Source organism: Haliotis cracherodii, unplaced genomic scaffold, assembly GCF_022045235.1.
Source record: "Haliotis cracherodii isolate W230 unplaced genomic scaffold, xgHalCrac1.p SCAF_9, whole genome shotgun sequence".
Classification (NCBI taxonomy): Eukaryota; Metazoa; Mollusca; class Gastropoda; order Lepetellida; family Haliotidae; genus Haliotis; species Haliotis cracherodii.
In genome coordinates this window covers 55360393-55382635 of record NW_027266343.1, presented here as the reverse complement: position 1 = coordinate 55382635, position 22243 = coordinate 55360393, and the positions used below count along the sequence as shown (strand labels likewise).

At 44.3% G+C, this 22243-nt stretch overlaps 1 protein-coding gene across 1 annotated transcript; it reads left to right on the top strand.

Moving 5' to 3' along the window:
- Positions 1–1891: 1891 nt before the first annotated feature.
- Positions 1892–20310, top strand: LOC139452676 (macrophage mannose receptor 1-like). Its single transcript, XM_071234220.1, has 14 exons — positions 1892–1955; positions 3202–3395; positions 4346–4467; positions 5448–5572; positions 6508–6686; positions 7167–7297; positions 7961–8091; positions 9190–9356; positions 10047–10171; positions 10460–10587; positions 12000–12178; positions 13075–13208; positions 13748–13884; positions 19855–20310. The coding sequence occupies exons 1-14, from the start codon at positions 1892–1894 to the stop codon at positions 19926–19928; spliced, it is 1890 nt and encodes a 629-aa protein (XP_071090321.1). The 3' UTR covers positions 19929–20310.
- The last annotated feature ends 1933 nt before the right edge of the window (positions 20311–22243 follow it).

Genomic DNA, 22243 nt, shown 5'->3' with positions numbered 1-22243 from the left:
AAACAGAGTATTCCGAACGATAGTTACGGGATTAACGACTGAATCTATACATTCTGGACCATATTTTAGCCATTCGAGAATGTTCTTTTGTTCAGGTTTCAAATTTGTAAGCGAGAATTTGTCAAAATATGTTTCGAAGCGTAGTCCCCGATTTGAAATTAGTTCCGGAAAGAACGAGAAAGCTGCCTTCTGATTGGCTAATGTCGACTTCTGGTCAGTAATTCCCTTGGTCGGTCAGAGTTCGCGAAAGGTCGGTCTGACGTGACCCGTAATGGGATGTCCTCAGATCTTTGTTTAGCGGCAGCGAGAACTAAGATCTGATTTTAATGCGATTACCGTGCTCAAAGAATTTGAGAACTACTCAAATTCAAAGGTCATCATTTTGTTGCAAAGAACAGTTGAAAGGGATTTCCAGTATAAACGGACACCTGACGTTGTTACTAACATAAAGTCTAAGTGTGTGAAGGTGATAAGAATATCTACATCTTGTCTGCCAGTGGGCCTATTATCTCGGGGACGAGAACATCGGTTACTTCTTAACCTGACCTAGAATTGGTGTTCTAGGTTTGTGATGAATAGAGTAAGTCAGTGTTGTGTCGTCGGCTCTTGTGGTAAACTGCAGGGTCCCTAATCTACTAGAATTTTGTGGAATGAAAACAAGACGGTGCACCAATAGCAACAGCACAAAATACAAGGAGGGGAGATAACTCCTGGCACGTTTGAGAGCTGACAGAAAGCTTGTCACAGCCAGCATCACCCCATTGAGACGTACGGCGTGCGATATCGTGATCCCCGGTCGACTTATATCGCTGATAACTCCCAGATATGAAATAACATGATGCAGATACACGGTACGGAGAACCACACGGGCCAACTCGTATTAGAGAGGCTGATACAATCGGAGGCAGATCTAAATCACATTGGAAAAGAACATACCTAAATATTATTACTGTTTATATTATTGTTTTAACGTCTCACTCAGCAATATTCCAGCTATATGACGGCTGTAAATAATCGATTCTAGACCAGACAATCCATTGATTGACATCATGAACTTCGATAATGCGATATGATAACATGCATCAACCAAGTAAGTGAGTCTGACTACCCGATCCAGGTTAGTCGCCTCTTACGACAAGCACAGTCGCCTTTTACCACAAACATGGGCCGCTTTAAAAGAACTGTTGTAACACAGTTCTTCACGGTAATTATTATTATAGGGGTAGCATTTATTGATACATTTCTTTTATTGATAGTAGGCATGCATTTTTTCGGACACCAAGTTACTTGCATAATAGCTCCATAAAGCTGCTGGTTAGACATGGCGTTAAGCGACCTATGCTTGACATAGCAGGCAATTTAATGTATCGGATGGTCAGGCTCTGTGTATTGGTTGGCGTATCCCCGTACCCCGACGGCGAGGGTCGTTGCTCATAATGTCAATCACTGGTTTGTCAGGTTCAGACATGATTATTTATATTCTCCAGTGACATTTAACATCAATAACAGTAACAACAAACCGATCTATATTAAATATTGTACACACTGTATTATTTAACACGTTTGCATAAAAGGTGACTTTCCCGACAAAGGTTCAAAACTAACCTTTCTTCTTGACTGATAATCGCGATCTTTGCCCCGTTCCGAAAAAATCGTAATTCTTTAACTTGAACATGCGAACGGAACAAGGTCCCGATACCACTACGACCGCTGAAAACTAAACAGATGTCGATACCCTGGCCGCGGGATTGAGATCGAGGTAGGTGGCTTTTGAACAGTAGGGTACCTTGAGTAATGCAATGCTGAAAGGGTTAATCGGTAACGCTTTTGGCCCGACGGGGTTCCATACACCGGCCGACAACCCGAGCACATATATCATCAATAATATGTCATGGTGTCGCTCAGGAACTGGAATGAGGTTATTATTCTGCGGAGACTGTTATGTCTCGTCTTGGGTAGGTACCGAACAGACTAGACAGCCCATTCGCTCACCATTCAGGTTAAAATATTATTATTTTAGTTCACCTCCGTTTGGATTCCGGGTTAAAATCTCCAGACATCATTGAATGTGGACAACTATATAGATCAGGGTCGGCTTGCACAAAGCGATCTTAGCGCTACAACAGCTCCCATACTCTAACGTGGACTGAAGATAGTCATAGTGCTAAGAGCACTTTGTGCAAGTGGGACCTGGTTGTCTGGCTCGGTGATTTAATTGACTTCGTGCATCGGGGGTGTCGCTCATAATATCAATCACTGGATTGTCTGGTCCAGACTTCATTATTTACAAGTTGCTGTCATCCAGCTGGGATACTGCTGAGGTTTAAGACGCTGCAACTGGATTGAATTGCGTTACTTTGTCGTGTCGTGCGGGTGTCGACGAATAGCATATTCGTCCAGATTATGATCCACTGTTTGTCAGAACTTCGTTGGTTTCACGAATATTTTCCATGACTTTCATCACCAGAGAGAGCTTTAGTGAAAGAGAGTGAGAGGGAGTTTTAGAGATTAAGAGAGAGAGAGAGATTTTGTGAGAGAGTAGAGAGTGAAGAGAAAGAGTGTGCGTGAGAGAGAGAGAGAGAGAGAGAGAGAGAGAAAGAGAGAGTGAGTGAGAGATTTAGAGAGAGTGAGAAAGAGTAGAGAGTGAAGAGAAAGAATGTGTGTAGGAAAGAGGTTTAGAGAGAGAGAATTTAGTGACAGAGAGTGAGAGAGAGATTCAGAGAGAGAGAGAATTTAGTGAGAGAGAGTGAGAGAGAGAGAGTGAAAGAGAGAGTGAAAGAGAGATTTAGATAGAGGGAGAGAATGAGAGAGAGAGAGAAGAAGAGAGAGAGAGAGAGAGAGTGAGAGTGAAGAGAAAGAGTGTGTGTAGGAAAGAGGTTTAGAGAGAGAGAATTTAGTGACAGAGAGTGAGAGAGAGAGAATTTAGTGAGAGAGAGTGAGAGTAGAGAGTGAAGAGAAAGAGTGAGAGAGATTTAGATTTTGTGAGAGAGAGAGTAAGAGAGATTTAGAGATTTAGAGAGAGAGAGAGAGAGTGAGAAAGGGAGAGAATGAGAGAGTAGAGAGTGAAGAGAAAGAGTGTGTGAGAGAGATTTAGATTTAGTGAGAGAGATTTAGAGAGAGAGAGAGCATTCACAAGGTCTAGAGTGACGTACAGGTACATACAGGCGGAGAGGTGTTCAATAAATGTTTTCTGTTCATCAGCCATCCTCAGTGACGCAGGGACGGCAACTACTGAGACAACTCCATCGACGCCTACTTGTCATCATGGCCTACTCCGTGCAGGGTCAAGCTGCTTCCGGTTCGGCAAACAGCGCATGCTCAGTTGGAAGGAAGCCAGCGCCGAGTGTGCCGCTCTGTCGTCCACCCTGATCAGGTTCCAGACACCCGAGGACATCGTAAGTAACAGTGAGTGAGTGAGTGAGTGAGTGAGTGACCTATGAAATGAGTATCAGGAAGTAGACAAAATATTTTTTTCAAAGTTCTTAAATCTAAATTGAAAATTGTACATTCTGGAAGGTCTAACAGATGGCTGTTCTTCCAACGTGCGTTTGAAATGTTTATCCTATTGAAGCGTGAGTGAGTGAGTGAGTGAGTGAGTGAGTGAGTGAGTGAGTGGGTTAACGCCGCTTTCTTATATTCCAGTTTTCAAGTTATATCATGGCGTGTCAGCCGAAAATGATACAGGCCTCAGGCGTTTAACACTGACACCCACGAGCACGGGTAGTGTAATGACAAACCTAGGAACACAATTCAAACCCACAATCATTGCAGCGCCTAAGGCGACCCCCCCCACCCCCCCCTCCCACACACACCCTGTAGAGAGAGATAGACGATGATTTTGACGGAATCAGTCGTACAGTCTCTAATTACCTCGTATTAAATCTGTTTGATGTTGCATTGCATTAACACATTCAGACTTTCACTTCCGCGATCTCGTAAGCGACGCTCTGATTGGTTGGATGAAAGGTCGTTCTGACATGACCTGTAATGCGATGTATTCAGACCTCGGTGCAGCGGTAGCGAGCACTTAGAACTGATTTTAATGAGATTGAGTAGAGACACTAGAAAGTGGCTTCTCTGGGGAATCGAACACGGGTCTTCATCGTGACGAGCCAACACTTATACCACTAGGCCTCCTGAATGCCCTTGAGTAAGAATACAGTTAACAAGAAATAGGCTTCTTGGGGATTTATATATACCATTAACCGCCTTTCAGTTCAGAATTAGTACGAAATATACATATTTCGACATAAACGTTAGTAGTACAAATTGAATTATTACAGAATCACGAATCAATCTTCGTTTGTTATATCGAGAGCGTGGTCTGTGTATTTTGTACCTTTAGGAAGCGTTCTCCGCTATGGCCAAGACCCTGAAGGTGGACGGGTGGTGGACGGACCTGACCACACTAGACCACCCGGATGTGTGGACGTGGGGCAGTAACCAGGCGGTCAGCAACGGCACCGTGTCAGTAGACACCTATTTGTTTTAGCCGCACAGTGAGTGGGTATGGTATTACGCCGCTATTAGCAATATTCCAGCAATATCGCGGCGGGCAACACGGGAAAATGGGCTTCATATAATTATCCATGTGAGGATTCGAACCCCGGTCTTCGGCGTGAGGAGCCGTCGTTTTAACCACTAGGCTACCCCGCCGCTCCTTATCTAGACAGTGTGTTCAGTCCAGTAAGACCACGTTAGTCCAGATATGTCACTCCGACAAGTCGGCCTTGCATGGACCCGTTCCATAAACCGATCTTAGCGCTAAGTCGATCGTAACTCCCATTCTTTTACAGTGACTTATGATAGTCGTAGCGCTAAGATCGTTTTGTGGAACCTTTCCAGGATGCCGCTGTACGAAACAAGTTAGCGCTACGACCGTCGGAAGTCTATGTTAAGGTTTGGGAGTTACAATCTCGTTAGCGCTGAGTTCGCTTTGTACAACGACAACTAGGTGATTACCGCTGGGAACGTCCATACATAACTTTATACTACCAAAAAGAACCCGAAATTCCTTCATATTACTTCAGTTAATCTGTCATGATATGGCATATCAGCCATAGTGATATGAAAAATATAGTTCACCACAGATTTCTTATTCGTTGAGATATTTGTTAGTCAGGACGAATATGCTTGAGAAGGCAGCGTCCAAATTAACGGTTGTCTCTGTAGTGGTGCATTTTCTCAAACAATCTACGTACGTTATGTATTTTTATCAGAAATATAAGAACATTGAGTTACGATAAGGTTTAGGAACAGGTTTTTGAAAACAAAAGAGTACTTCACAAGCGGAAAATTCGTTCTTAAAAAAATGAATGTCAAACTGTGAAGATGAATAATGCATTTTACGAATGAAAAGATAACCTCATTATCAGTTGCTCACTTAAGAAAATGAAAATATATTTTCTGGATGGTTCATGAAATAATGAATTACCATAAATTATCAGGGTATGGAACCAGGAACCTGACGACGTCAAACACGCCGAAAACTGCGTCGCCGTCAACTACCTGGGCGGGGCTAGCGACGACATGTGTACACGCCAGCTGGGGTATATATGCAAGGCGGATTCTGGTGGGTACATTTGCGGAGTAAAGCTTTAGATAAAGTTTTCAAAATGTTTAACGGTAGTTATATGGAGAACATAGCCAGATTTGGCGCATCAGTGACCAAAATGACGCCCGATGCAATTCCCTGTTTTGACTTGTACCATAAGTTGACGGAGGAACATTGACTTGCCTTTGCATGTGTTAATGACGGGTGCAACCGGTAGGACAGGATACGCTGACCTTTTCGGGAACGCCTAGTATCATGACTATTTGATGTTCGTTTGATACAACACACACTTCATAACAATGAATATGGTATGATTATGGAAAGGGTTTATATTTGCTGTCGAATTCGGTTACATGCGAGTTACATAGCTGACCCCAAATAGGTGAATGAGTTTAGAGTTAGGTCACACATTATTCCAGCTATGTCTTGACAGAGACACCAAGAGCAGGATTCACGCATGGTGGTGAGATAATGTGAATTGGGTTTAACGTCGCGTCCAAGATTATTGCACTTATATAGCGACGTACATGCACGTGTGTCTGTGTGTGTGTGTGGTTGCTTGTACTGGTCCGGACTGATGCCGATTTATAGTGCTAGCACACTGAGATACCATGCCGAAGTTTAACAGGAATACCCAACTCAGACACAGTAAACTGACTCCGAGCCGACCAGTCCTTGTTTTAGCCCCTTAATGCCGAGCTCCAGACAGGGTAACAACAAGTACCATCTTCTAATGTTTTTTTGGTATGACGAGGCCTGGCATCTTTCCGGGCGGACGCTCTACCACTGTACCAGACGGAGGGGGTCTCCAGCCATGTTAGAACCAGGATGAACGAATACTAAACGACCGTGTAAATGGTAAATCCATTTTACGTTTAATATTCGTTCAGCCTGGTTCTAACATGGTTGAAGACCCCCTCCATATATATCCTGTGCTGTGTCCTGTCGTGCAGTTGCTGACGGGTGTGATGACGGATGGTCACTTGTGGGAAACTCTTGCTTCTACGTCAGTGACACGTCAGACTCCACCCAGCTCGTCACCTGGGATACAGCCTTGACACAGTGCGCTCAGATGGCGTCAGCAACTGTCAGCCGACCCACGCTCGTCAGCTTCAAGGACAGCCAAGAATATGTGAGTATCACGCATGCGCATCCCTGTGCGCATGTGCACACACATCTTGGGGATGTAGAGCATGGGCGCATGTGCACATGTCTCACTCTGGGGATCTTGGGATCGAGTTCAATAGTCAAAGCCTTGCAGTCCAGGTAAATTTCTTGATACGATTAACCTCAACAGTCGTTTCAGCAATAACAGCATGACAATAATCGTACATCTTTATAGTGAGTGAGTGATTATGGTTTTACGCCGCTTATAGCAACATTATATAGCAATATGACGGAGAGGGACACAAGAAATGGGCTTCTCACATTGTACCAATGTAGGGAAAATCGAACACGGGCCTTCGGCGTGATGAGCGAACGCCTTCACCACCAGGCTACCCCTCCGTCGCGTACATGTTCATAAAATAAACCAAAGGGAGGCCTGGCAACTTTATCCTCAGGGGTGTTGGTTGATGACCAAACATCCTGTAAATCTACCGTTATGTTGCAGTTGATTGTGATGAAGCTGCTGACGAAGGCGTACTACCTGGGGTACCGGTGGTGGACCGGCCTCAATGACCGAGCAGTGGAAGGACATTGGAGGTGGCCCAATAGCAGTGCGCCGGCGGATGCATCCATTATGTAATACAGGGGGAAGGCGGCAATAAGTGGTGCACTGGGGCCCAATCCTTTTGTCTTTTTTGACAATAAAATATGTTTAAATAAAATAAAATTATGTAATATAATCATTTACTGCGGATAACATATACCTTCACTTTCAAACTGATGAATTCTTTCAAATTTCAAATATTCTTAGTCATACGATATCGTATAATGCATGTACAAAGTACTTCTGGATCAAAACGTATATTGCGAATTTACTAATTAGTCTGCTATTGTATAACACATGTACCGTAAACGTTAAATATTGTAATATATTGCCTTAAAGCATTAACTATAATGTCGTGAATATACTCATTCCGTTCAATATTGTATAATGCACGTACTACATGCATCCGATATTATATAACGCATTGATATATACGCAATATTGTGGATGCATGTATTGATGTACTGTATACAGGTTTACTATATGCATGAACTTATACGTCAAGTAAAATAATGGTCTTTAGTTTTTTGTATGATGCATGTTTTAATATGATACACAGTATATACTAATGTAGTTATAACAGCAATGTGGTATAATACTTATACCATGCAAAACATTTTAGTCACTCGCACACTCCTACAGAACAGACAACGAATACAGAATGTTTTCTAAATGTGAATCCTCCCGTCTTGCAGCCATTGGCAACACCTACCAAACTCCCTACAGGCGACGGAGCGGTGTGGAGTGGTGCACAGTAACGGCCACATATCCTACGACCACTGCGACAACGACAACTTCTTCGCCTGCAGATACCACAACGCAGCAGGTACACAAGAACGCTTTGACATGTGTTTACATCGGTGCTGAATATCGCTTTCACACAATGTTTTTTGTAGAGGAACTGTAAGAGGACCAAGCAATGAGGAAAAACACCACATCATTCAAGCCGGGCAGTTTTGAGACTACCTGTACTCGTATTCCGGGATGATTGTACTGTCTGTTATCACTGTTAGTTTATGAAAAACTAACAATATTTAACCTCTTTCTTGCTCGCTGAACCTATTTTACAATGTATACATTGTCTGAACATTTGTGTTGAGTTATTATGACGGATGCATTGCGAATTACAATCTGCTGTAACAATGCCTATCTGTGCATAGAGTCATCAGTCATTGAAGCTAAGCTGTCATAATATGCAGTCACAGGTGATCTGAAATCAGGTTGACGTATGTATTATCTGAGTTGACTAAATTAGCTTAATTGATTTGCTGAGTTAACGAGATAATCACATGAGGTGACTATTTCCATCCATAACCTAGATGTTACAGCACAATCTTCATTCTTATATTAGGTATGGTTGAACAAATATTTAAATCATTGAGAATCTGGGATTTGAACTCATGACCCGCATGTTCTAACAGCTAAGGGACAACGTTCTGCACAGCAAGTTGACTACCATCGTAGTCAACTTTATGTTAGCGTCGCATGCATTAACAGGAATGGCTATGGCATTATGTGAGTGAGTTGAATTTAATGCCGCTTTTAACAGTATTCCAGTTATATCGTGGCGTGTTAGCTCAATGTGGGAGGAAAGCCCGAAGTGATGCAGGTCTCAGACGTTTACCACTTCGGTGAAACCCACGAGCACGGGTATGGTGCTGACAAACCTAGAAACATAATCGGGGCGAACCGGGATTCGAACCCACAATCATAGGTTTCTGGCATGCCCAAGGGACGCAACTCTCCACAGCGAATCGCGGCGCCTTAATCAACTGGGCCACCCGTGCCCCCTATGTCATGATGGATAGTGTGTACCTGGTTTGATTATCCAAAATATAAAGGATTAAAATGGACGTCAGGTAAACACTATCCTAGGTTCTGATATACAACTGATTTGTGGTTTAACCTAATGAATTCTCCGTAGCCGATGTTCACGTGGAAGAGGAGTTGGGGTGTCCTGGGCTGTGGCTGAGGGCGGGACACAAGTGTTATGTCTTCAACGCCAACGTGACCTTGACCCAGAGTCAGGCAGTCGCTTTCTGCCGCCACAGAGGGGGGCGTCTTCTGAAGGTTGAAACAAAAGATCAGATGGTGGGTAACCCTTCAGTGCTCTTGGTGGTAGGTCCTCTCAAAATGATGTGCCCTTGGTGGAAAGTCCTCTTGAGGTGTGGTGCCCTTGGTGGAAGGTCATCTTGAGATATGGAACCTTTGGTGGGATGTCCTCTTAAGATGTGGTGATGTTAGTGGGAAGTCCTTTTGGGGTGTAGTGCCCTTGTTGGGACGTCCTCTTGGATGGTAGTGACCTTGTTGGGAAGTCCTCTTGGGGTGTAGTGACCTTGGTGGGACGTCCTCTTGGGTGTAATGCCCTTGGTGGGACGTCCTCTTGGGTGTAATGCCCTTGGTGGGACACCTCTTGGAGTGTAGTGCCCTTCGTGGTAAATCCTCTTGAGATATGGTGCCCTGAGAAGGTCGTGCCCTTGTTGGGAAGTCCTCTTGGAAAGTAGTGACCTTACCCGGAAGTCTTCTTAGGGTTTAGTGTACTGGGTGGTAAGTCCTTGGAGTGTAGTGATCCTTTGGTAGTCGAGTGAAGGAAGTGACCCAAATGTAGTTGGTCCCTCTAGGGGATTGTCGTTTTGGGGAGGCGAGTCATTTTGTAAGACGCCATCTTTGTTAAAGTGATCAAATTACAGAAAGTCACATTCATGAGTCTTGGCTTAGATGTCCCTGTATTGAGTATTCCCCATGACGTCCCTGTCATGTAGGCACCAGGTTTTGTTACAGAGGTGGATTCAGCTACAGACAGAGCGTATCCTAGGCAACAACTTCTGGACAGGCCTGGAGCGGTATCCTACAGGAGGTAACAAATGGCGGTGGTTGGATGGGGACCCGGCTCAGATGAATCTCATGTGAGGAGCACATACAATCAGTTCACATTAACATCAAAGTAATTATCTAAACGTGAATAACCATTAACGTTTTAGAATAATTATAGACATTTGCATTATTAGCTTGCCATGTAAAGACCTTTTGTTTTTGTTCGCGTACACGTGCACAACACACATCCAGCGCTTATACGTCTCGACATTTATTTGCTGGTCATATTTTCTTTGATCAATAAGGAGAACGAATTCTTAAAAACATGATACTGAAATATGTTAATACAGCATCACTGTTGACATATATATGTCTGGCAGACCATGGACACTTCAACCGGACAACCTGATGGGTGAAGAAAACTGCGCCTATATCAGCTACGACATTAGCTACTTTGACGCATCCTGCTTCTCCCAGGCCGGCTACATCTGTGAGATACAGGCAGAAGGTAGTGTTGGGTGGGGATGTGGACATCTGTGAGATACAGGCAGAAGGTAGGGGGATGTGGACATCCGTGAGATACAGGCAGAAGGTAGGGGGATGTGGACATCCGTGAGATACATGCAGAAGGTGGGGGGATGTGGACATCTGTGAGACACAGACAGAAGGTAGGGGGATGTGGACATCTGTGAGATACAGGCAGAAGGTAGGGGGATGTGGACATCTGTGAGATACAGGCAGATGGTAGGGGGATGTGGACATCTGTGAGATACAGCCGGAAGGTAGGGGGATGTGGACTTCTGTGAGATACAGGCAGAGGGTAGGGGGATGTGGACATCTGTGAGATACAGCCGGAAGGTAGGGGGATGTGGACTTCTGTGAGATACAGGCAGAAGGTGGGGGGATGTGGACATCTGTGAGATACAGGCAGAGGGTAGGGGGATGTGGACATCTGTGAGATACAGACCGAAGGTAGGGGGATGTGGACATCTGTGAGATACAGACCGAAGGTAGGGGGATGTGGACATCTGTGAGATACAGGCAGAAGGTAGGTGGATGTGGACATCTGTGAGATACAGCCGGAAGGTAGGGGGATGTGGACATCTGTGAGACACAGACAGGAGGTAGGGGGATGTGGACATCCGTGAGATACAGGCAGAAGGTAGGGGGATGTGGACATCTGTGAGATACAGACAGAAGGGAGGGGGATGTGGACAACTGTGAGATACAGACAGAAGGTAGGTGGATGTGGACATCTGTGAGATACAGGCAGAAGGTAGGGGGGATGTGGACATCTGTGAGATACAGGCAGAAGGTAGGGGGATGTGGACATCTGTGAGACACAGACAGAAGGTAGGGGGATGTGGACATCCGTGAGATACAGGCAGAAGGTAGGGGGATGTGGACATCTGTGAGATACAGACAGAAGGGAGGGGGATGTGGACAACTGTGAGATACAGACAGAAGGTAGGTGGATGTGGACATCTGTGAGATACAGGCAGAAGGTAGGGGGGATGTGGACATCTGTGAGATACAGGCAGAAGGTAGGGGGATGTGGACATCTGTGAGATACAGACAGAAGGTAGGTGGATGTGGACAACTGTGAGATACAGGCAGAAGGTAGGTGGATGTGGACATCTGTGAGATACAGGCAGAAGGTAGGTGGATGTGGACATCTTTGAGATACAGGCAGAAGGTATGGGGATGTGGACATATGTGAGACACAGACAGAGGGTAGGGGGATGCTACCGTCTGTGAGATACAGACGGAGTACTGATGTTCAAACGGTCATGTAGACCTGTATATGTAGGCCTTAGTACAGAGGCAATAAGGCTATGGAATAAAGATGGAACTTGACACTAGCGAGTGAGCGAGTTGTGATTTGAACATTATTTCAGTTAAATCAGAGCTTTTCTACAGGTGCGCCCTGCCCATCAACATGGGTGACGCGTAACTATGATGACGTCACAACGTGTTACTACATCAGCAACAGAACTACTTCCGCCATAGTCACGTGGTGGGAGGCGCGAGAGTTGTGCAGGAAGCTGTCTGGTATGGACGAGGCTTCATTGCTTGCTGTCAACGATCAGCACGAACAGGCAATCGATTTTAATTAATATATTAATACAATGTATTACTTTATATTCATTTGTTTTAACATATGCTGTATATTACTGAATCAGTTCAAATGACGTCGGTGAAATCCGTGCGTTTATGATCCCTGGTCTGTTAACATAACCATGCTTGTATATGTCACCATGAGTAACGTCTTCGAAACGTGTCAGTGTGAGTTCATCGAACACTTTGCTTACACACAGTGATAAACGAAATACTTTTCAACCCGTGAAGATCCGGGGTAGAATTGGTCTTCAGCAACCCATGCTTGCCGTAAAAGGCTACTGACGGGGCCGGGTGGTCAGACTCGCTGAATTGGTTGATGCATGTCATCGTATTCCATTTGCGTGGGTCGATTTTCATGATGTCAATCACTGGATTGTCTGGTCAAGACTCGATTATTTACAGACCGCGGTCATATAGCTGGAATATTGCTCAGTTCGGCGTTAAACAACCAAGAATCAAACAAAGAAAAAATACTTTTCAAACGGTCGTTATAACACAACCACTTTCTGTTAGTACATGACGTTTCACACGACACCCACAGACAATTCCTGCAACATTAACCAGTGTTATCTAGGGGTTCCCTCTCATCGGTCAGAATCCCAAGTTGTCAGATAATAACGAGGAAAGGCTGAGACACCTCATGTGCAAGAGGATATACAATCTGTACAATAGTAATGATAGGGAGATACATACCCATGTGTATGGAGACAGCAAGATAATTATAAACAGTATTTTTTGTCATTTTCTACTTACAATTATTTATGAAAAAATAAATAAAATTTGATACATTGCTACAATCACTGTTTGATGTTGGTGACATTGAGTAAAATAAAGACAAAATATTTAACATCCACTATCTTGCTATTTCTCCCAGACCTTCATCGAGACCCAGCTGGGGTCGTACCCCGAGTCCCCCGTGGGGTGGTGGACGGACCTGACTGACGCTGCTGCTGAGGGGGTGTGGCTGTTCGCGGACACCTGGAACCCTCCCCCTCAACCAGGCTCTATGTGAGTTGGCCGGAGCGTGTAAACAACAAGCTTATGTCAACAGTTTAAAAAAAGGGACTGAACATTTTCCATTATCATAAGAAATCCCTGCCAAAATCTGAGTCTATTGTACGATTCTGAGTATATCATGAGCATGTGTTTATGAATCACCATTAAATAGTGATGATACCAGATGTTCGCTTAAAGATGAGCGTATCCTGCCCTACCGCTGGCACCCGACACAAACACATGCAAACACAACTAAATTATTTACTTCAAAAAGTTGCGAACTAAAAGTCTGCAGTCGATGTATTCACGACATATGTTGTTCTTGCTATCTGTGCAAGTTCATGTCGACCTTATGAGTCAAAACCTTATTTCAAGTGATCTGGCTGTCTGTGCAAGTTCATGTCGACCTTATGAATCAGAACGTGATGTCATGTGATCTGGCTATCTCGATCTGTTCAAGTTCATGTCGAAATTATGAATCAGATCCTTATATCACGTTGTACCTTGTCTCATAGTCAGACTCTGATCATACATGCTTGTTTTTGTTGTAGTAACTGGGCCCAGGAGCCAAACAATCACGGGGGTAACGAGAACTGCGCCGTCATGTACTACGGCGGCCAATACAACGACGTCCCTTGCGACGTCCGAGCCAATGTTGCCTGTGAGAAGATCGCCTGGGGCATTGGAGGTAAGGTGTGATGGAGAGAGGGATCGGCTGGAGCATTTGAGGTAAGGTGTGATGGAGAGAGGGATCGGCTGGAGCATTGGAGGTAAGGTGTGATGGAGAGAGGGGTCGCCTGGGGCATTGGAGGTAAGGTGTGATGGAGAGGGGGATCGCCTGGGGCATTGGAGGTAAGGTGTGATGGAGAGAGGGATCGCCTGGGGCATTGGAGGTAAGGTGTGATGGAGAGAGGGATCGCCTGGGGCATTGGGGGTAAGGTGTGATGGAGAGAGGGATCGCCTGGAGCATTTGAGGTAAGGTGTGATGGAGAGAGGGATCGCCTGGGGCATTGGAGGTAAGGTGTGATGGAGAGAGGGATCGCCTGGGGCATTGGAGGTAAGGTGTGATGGAGAGAGGGATCGCCTGGGGCATTGGAGGTAATGTGTGATGGAGAGAGGGATCGCCTGGGGCATTGGGGGTAAGGTGTGATGGAGAGAGGGGTCGCCTGGGGCATTGGAGGTAAGGTGTGATGGAGAGAGGGATCGCCTTGGGCATTGGGGGTAAGGTGTGATGGAGAGAGGGATCGCCTGGGGCATTGGAGGTAAGGTGTGATGGAGAGAGGGATCGGCTGGAGCATTTGAGGTAAGGTGTGATGGAGAGAGGGGTCGCCTGGGGCATTGGAGGTAAGGTGTGATGGAGAGAGGGATCGCCTGGGGCATTGGAGGTAAGGTGTGATGGAGAGAGGGATCGCCTGGGGCATTGGAGGTAAGGTGTGATGGAGAGAGGGGTCGCCTGGGGCATGGAGGTAAGGTGTGATGGAGAGAGGGATCGCCTGGGGCATTGGAGGTAAGGTGTGATGGAGAGAGGGATCGGCTGGAGCATTGGAGGTAAGGTGTGATGGAGAGAGGGATCGGCTGGAGCATTGGAGGTAAGGTGTGATGGAGAGAGGGATCGCCTGGGGCATTGGAGGTAAGGTGTGATGGAGAGAGGGGTCGCCTGGGGCATGGAGGTAAGGTGTGATGGAGAGAGGGATCGCCTGGGGCATTGGAGGTAAGGTGTGATGGAGAGAGGGATCGGCTGGAGCATTGGAGGTAATGTGTGATGGAGAGAGGGATCGCCTGGGGCATTGGAGGTAAGGTCTGATGGAGAGAGGGGTCGGTTCGGGTAGGATGGGTAGGACAGATAGGGTTGGGTTCAGAAGCCGGGTCGAGAATGTGATTGAGGATGGGCGTGGTTTAGTAGTTGAGGTCAAGTGGGATTATTGGGTGGGCAGGTTAGGTGACGTCGAAGCTGACGTGTGACAATGTAATGTGACGTTGGGATTTGAGGCTGGGCAGGTTAGGTGACGTCGAAGCTGACGTGTGACAATGTAAGGTGACGTTGGGATTTGAGGGTTGGCAGGTTAGGTGACGTTGAGGTTTACAGGTGACAATGTAAGGTGGCGTTTGAAGTATAGGGTGGGCAGGTTAGGTGACGTTGAGGGTGATGGGTGACCATGTAATGTGTCGTTTGAAGTATGGGGTGGGCAGGTTAGGTGACGAGGTTAACAGGTGACAATGTAAGGTGGCGTTGGAGGTATAGGGTGGGCAGGTTAGGTGACGAGGTTTACAGGTGACAACGGAAGGTGGCGTTGGGAGTTGAGGGTGGGCAGGTTAGGTGACGAGGTTTACAGGTGACAATGTAAGGTGGCGTTGGGAATATAGGGTGGGCAGGTTAGATTACGTTGAGGTTTACAGGTGACAATTTTAGGTGGCGTTGGGAGTATAGGGTGGGCAGGTTAGGTGACGTTGAGGCTGATGGGTGACCATGTAAGGAGGCGTTAGGAGTTGGCAGATAGAGACGAGATTTGCCCTGAATTTGTTTTCAAAGGACAAAGTACGACAAATGATCTGCATGAGGTAAGAAATGATCAAAGCCTTTAGACATCGTTAAGAAAGTTATCCGATGTTGTGATAAATGAGAGTTTGCCTTTGCTTACGTTCGCAGTTGCATGTGTAGGTCTTGTTATAACACGACATGTATAGACAGGGATGAAATGTGTAAAACGTTGATGATTGAAGCTTTAGGGAATATGTTTGCTAGGATCTGAACATGAGAAGTGTTAGAAATGACATCAATAGAAACATGTGGTAAACTACATTCAACTCGGTGTAGGAAAGAAACTCCACAGGATGAACTGAATCAAATCTAACGTTTCTAGTCAACTAATAGTCCCTTATCCTAACGTGTCCTCTTACGATTAATTTCGATAAACGTTGGTAAGTTCTGTAGTTAGGGATCAAGTACGCAGCAAATGTCAATATTATTAATCCTTTTGACATAATATTTATCCAAGAGGAAGTTTGAAGATCCGAGCAATACATCTCGAATACACTAACTATTGTATACATGTTTACTGTCTTCTCCCCGAGGAAAGCGTGTTCACTCACCTATATCAAAATCTGGTTCCCACCTTTGCCATTTCAAGCCTACTAATATATGAATGGACTATCGCACCTATCGACAGTCCAATCAGAAAACGTTTTCAATCAACTCACCCAAGTACTTTTATGCATTTGAGTGCATACATTATTGTATGCACCCCCCCCCCCCCCCCCTCCCCCCTAGCTCCGGCGCTGGCCGTTTCATGTTGCGGCGATGTGCAGTGTTACCAGACGCTGTGTAGTGTCTCACATAGCTACTTTTTATATATATTCTTACCGCCTAAAAACCCGCCAACCATAGAAACATATAGAGAAGTTTGTACGTTATGAAGAGATGTTTGCAGTGTGTACTCATTGATGTCAGCAAATCAGTCAAGTGTTACCACAGAGTGTCTTTATTCTTATGACGATATGCCGCTCGTGATTTCCAAACTTTACACGCACTCTCCCACCCAGAGCTCCATGCGGCCGGCAGCCAGCGGGCGAAGTACCTCTCTGCCACAGGCAAGCGCCATGTGACGATTCGTCACATCTTTAACAGTCGATTCAAGATATTGAATCAGCTTTTCATCCGTTTAAGTTTGACAAGCCGACACATTTTCATAAACAAATGTCAAAGAAATTACGGTTCATAAAGAAAGTATCCTAATACGTGAAAATCTACTTGTTTTTGCGTAGTTAACCTTTGTTTACATGGGTTGTACGGCTCCACGTGCTGTTATCGAAGCCCAACGGAGAGCTAGCGATACGGTCATTTTGATGTATAAACATAAACTGACGCCGAAAAGAAACTTTACCAGAGTTTGAAATCACTCTTGCTAAAAAACAACAAAACATACATGCATGATGTAAAGTGTATTGAGAAGATCGATATATCAACATAATCAACACTGAAAATGACAATCATACCGCGACCGAGAATGACGTCAAAGCCCCCCAAAGTTGGGTGTGGTACAAAACTCGAGCTCTCAGAATCATGGACAATAGGCAGAGTACATAAACAATCGCTCACGTTCAATAACAAGTCATGAGTAGCGTGTGTGACCACAAAGTGCCTCAATACACGCAAAAACTCTTCCACGCACAGAAAAAGTCAGTCGTCTGATGAGGTCACCTGGGATTTGACGCCATTCTTCTTGGAGGGCCAAGATCCGTTCTTGCCGGTTGGCTGGAAAGTGTGGTCATTGTCGAACACAACGATCCATCAAGTCCCAGAGGTGTTCTATGGTGGACATGTCGGGTGAGCGTGCAGGCCACGACAGGAAGATTACGTTGTTGGCTGCGGGGAAGTTAGTGATAATTCTGGTTGTATGGGCGCTAGCGTTGTCATGCTGATAAATGACACCATGTGGCTGCTGTTTGAGAAATGGACAACTGGACGAAGAATGTTATCCATGTAACGCTGAGCTGTCAAGTGTCCGTCAACGATGACCAGGGGTGTCCTCTCCTGCCCACAGATCCCTCCCCCCACCATGACACTCCCTCCACCATATGGTACGACCTCCTGCACGCAACACGCCGCCGTTCGCTCACCCCTTCGGCTGTAAACACGTTGTCTTCCATTAGCCCTAAACATACGGAATCGACTTTCGTCAGTGAAGACATCCCTCTGCCAGTCACGTCGTTGCCAACGTCGTACAGTCCGGGCCCATCTCAATCGCAGACGACGATGTTGCGCTGTCAATAGCTGTCCTCTGTATGGTCTAAAAGCCCTGATTTCATGAGCCCCGAGTCTCCTGGCCACTGTCTGTCGACTAACCCTGTGACCTAAGGCATTTGTCGCCGATGACGTCACTGTCAGGAAGCGATTTCGGAGGTGCAAGGTACGCAAGTACCGGTCATCATTGGGCTAGGTCACCCTGGGTCTGCCTGTTCTTGGCCGTTTGGACGTTAGTTTATATTGTCATGAAATTTATTTTCGCAGTCGTAGTAGCATATCTATATAATTATGCAAAACAATATGTTAAGAGTCCCAAAATACTTGCATTAGTCCGTTCTATACTGATTTATGAAAAAGCACATTTGTTTACAAACAAGAGAAAAGTCCGTCACGTGATATGCAAATGAGCCTGAGGCATTGGTGTTATGCTGAGTCACCACTGCGCCAGAATGTGACTTTACATGCTTATCCTGCACGAGACAAATAGTGCATCTCGAGTCATGGATCTATGACGTCACATGTGATGCGTTCATAAGCGTCGGTGTGCACAACATGCCATTATGTCCGTCTGTGCATCAAACCAATCTCATACCTCTTATATGTATGGTGGTGAGTATATATTTACAATGTGAATACAGATTTCCATAACTTATAAGCATAAAGAAATATAAAAGTTACAAGTTAAATAACTAAAGTAAAACTGTATCGCCTCGCACAGTTAGCGCACTGACGTCACACAATACAGACTGTTACATAATTAAGTCTCCCAGCTTGGCCTGTCCGTCCTTTGTGACGATGTCCGTCATTTGTCATAAAGTCATTTGTCATTTGTCATACAAATATGTATGCCTCTGTTATTGTAAAAGCGTAATACGACAGTAATAGGTATCTTTACTGTGGTAATCTGTCATTTTGTTTCGCTGTCAGTGATGAAATCTCAATTCTTTTCGTTATCTGATCGAGCAGGTCAGCTGCTAAGGTAGTCATCTTTGTGAAGCCATTGAAATAAGAACAGCGATCGGGTCTCGTGTTCAACACGGGGTGGCGCCACAATCGAGCCCAGAAAAGTAGGCTTGAAATGGCAAAGGCAGGAACTAGGCTTCTATATAGGCTAAAGTACTCATGGAAATGAAAAAAACCTGCTTTTCTGGATTTAATAATCGACACAAAGCATTACGTAGATGGAAATACGAAATAACAAAACAACTGGAAAAGTACTAGTCTGGATTTGCTAGTTTTATCTCAGTGTTCAATACAAAATGTACTTTACAGGAGGTAATTTGTAGGCACTTTCAACATTCAAAAATAAAACTAAGTCCAAATTGACATGGCAGAAACAGGCTATAGGCATTATGCAAATTAGCCTGAAAAAAAGTTATCAAAACAACAATAAAAATAACAGCTATGTTTATGTACATAATAATAATGACATGTAAGTTGTTGTTTGAGAAGGGAATATGTTACTTTTACGTTCTGATATTTTGACGATGATTCACTATCCCACAATGCCACTCACAAATCACTAACCACTGACAAATCACATGCACGTGGGTTTCAAGCACCTGTTTTCACCTGTCGCCAAGGTGTCATAGGTCATGGACATTCACCTTGTTCTACTAACATCTGGTTATGCTCATTTTCACAATGGTCTGTTTTGTTCATATTTTTACACACTTTTACGTGTAAAAAGACATAAAAACCTTAGATACGCTGTATTTGTGCCAAGGCCCAATTAGTACGAATTGAGTTGTTTGAATATTTATATAATTTGTATATTTACTGCATTTATTTAAAATCTGAGATCGAAAAAACAGGTTTTTTTTCATTTCCGTGAGTACTTTAGTGGACATCCTTGCCTCAGGGAGATAATGAATCACGTGCACTTGTATCTGTATTAACTATTCTTTGCTTCAGGGGCAGCAGACAGACAGACAAGCGGCGTTCTACTGGTGCTTATAGCTATCATGGTTATAGGGAATCTTCGATGACGTCATTGAGAATATCAAAGAGTACTATCTTTCGGATTTCTCAGAGAGAATGTGTGTCCAGCAGAACATATTTACTTATATCTGATATCAACTCAAGGTCCAATCAACGACCACCAGACTGACCAACACCCCCACCCCTACCAGACCTTGTCCATCCTCACCCAACCCTACTCCACATGAACTTTGTTAATTAGCCAGTTAACCAAAGGATTATACGGGTACTGGGCAGACGCCTGATTTGTAATTTAATGTTTTCATGTGGTACCCCTCACCTTGAGACAAGCGATAGTTCCACACTGATACCAAGTATTTACCTATTATGCTTCTTAATTTCATTGTCTTTGTCACAACAACATTGTTGTGTACTGAATAAACTACCGTTATGAGATAAATGGTTGCAACATGAAATATGTTTTGTTATAACTCACGTGTTTGTACTTTACGTTAAAATATGCGCCCTCGGCTGTGCCAGGATTCGTTGGTCGGAATCCCAGAGGTTTGAATCCCATATTCACCCCTGTTTGACCATTGCATGGTTTAGCAGCAGCATACCCGTGTTCGAGGATTTCATGGAGGGGATAGGTACATGACCGGTGTCAACTCGGGCTTTCCTCCCACACAGATCTGTCACTACGTGTTCTTGTTGAAATACTTTTTAATGCACATCTAATCCTCACTCAATGACTCGCTCGTGGGGAAATCTAAATTCCTTCATGGTGTTTAAAATCTAGGTTTTGGAACTTGAAGCAGCTACCGAGTTACTTCCCTGCAGTGTTACCAGAGTTTGTACGTATAACATTACAGACCAATACAGTGATAGCATTAAGTGCAAACCGTTTCAAATATTCTCACCCGTTTATCCAGCCTTGAAAGTGAAATGTTAGAGTATGAACGCTATCAAAGGGGATTCAATCTACTGTTTCGGGGGATCAAAGACGAATCAGATGCAAACGTGACCGATGTGTTGTCAAACTTTGTGACAGGAAAACTTAAATGTGAGTAATAGACCTACCATTAAGAACTGCCCTAGACCTGACGGCCACCAACAAAACCTCTAACTAAACCTTGTCCTATCATCGCCATGTTTTGTTCAGGCCTCATGGGCTCCAGGAGAAACATTTCTCTGTCAGAGAAGATCTTCCAAAGCAGGACCTTGAGGACAAAAACTCCTACAGTGATGTCAGAGGCTTGGCTGGACAAGAAGTTCAGTTTATCGAGGGCAAGTTGTTCATAAACTGGATTCAGTACTGTCCTTAACATGCCCTCAATCTTCAGGACTGCTTGACATAAGGAACTCTACTTGGTAAAAAAATCACAATAATGGCTAAAGCCCTTTTTTTTCGCTGTTTCTTGATATTGACATGTTTATGAGGATAAGCTTAGATTTCCCGTGAACACTAGAGGCATAATGTTTTTAAAGTTAGGTGTTGTCATTGGTGACCAGAATGTACAAAATATATTTTTATATATGTATTTAATACCTTTCAGTTCATATTTGAGATCAGAAATGGTATGCTGGTATTATTACTTGTAATATACTTATATGGTATGGTATGGTATAAGCTGAGAACAAGGAAAATAGTGGTAACAGTAAGATGCAGTGAAATGTTAACTGTACCTGCGACCTCGTAAGTTAGCAGCATGGTAAAAAAGCTGACATAGAATCATCATACTGTTATCAAGATGAGGAGCAGATGATATTCGGATAATGTTATTAATATCTGGAGATTATTGCATGTGAGCTGTTTAACTTTTCTTTTGAGGGTCGATGCTATAGAAGTGTAACAAACCCTTTGATTGTTCTTTATGTTGACATGTTTGAGATAATTTTTGAGATTTCATATCTAGGTCTTGTTGAGTGAGTGAGTGAGTATGGTTTTACGCCGCTTTTAGCAATATTCCAGCAATATCACGGCGGGGGGCACCAGAAATGGGCTTCACACATTGGGAATCGAACCCGGGTCTTCGGCGTGACGAGCGAACGCTTTAACCACTAGGCTACCCGACCGCCCCAGGTCTTGTTGATGTAGATGGAGTTATTAAAAGTAGTGAATGTTCTCCCACTGAAACAATAAGGAAATAGAATAAATCCAAATCAAGATTTTTCATCTAAGACATTAATGATGTAGAAATAGCGGAAATTAATGTTGATCTTGATGATATACACAACAACAAAAGTTCCTGTGACACCAATATTTTTGTGTATTTTTCAAACAAGTAAAGATTGGTTTTCAATATTGTAGTACATGTATGGAATCAAGTCACAGAAACGCAACTGCTACAGAAAAGTATGCATTCCATGCAAAAGTTGACTT

What these genes read in the sequence shown, in the direction of transcription:
- LOC139452676 (XM_071234220.1), top strand. Translation starts at nt 1,892, where the DNA reads ATGGTGTCGCTCAGGAACTGGAATGAGGTTATTATTCTGCGGAGACTG. An exon ending in GCGGTCAGCAACGGCACCGT is followed by an intron (nt 4,468 to 5,447) that starts GTCAGTAGACAC and finishes ATAAATTATCAG; the next exon opens with GGTATGGAACCAGGAACCTG. An exon ending in CCCCCTCAACCAGGCTCTAT is followed by an intron (nt 13,209 to 13,747) that starts GTGAGTTGGCCG and finishes TTTTTGTTGTAG; the next exon opens with TAACTGGGCCCAGGAGCCAA.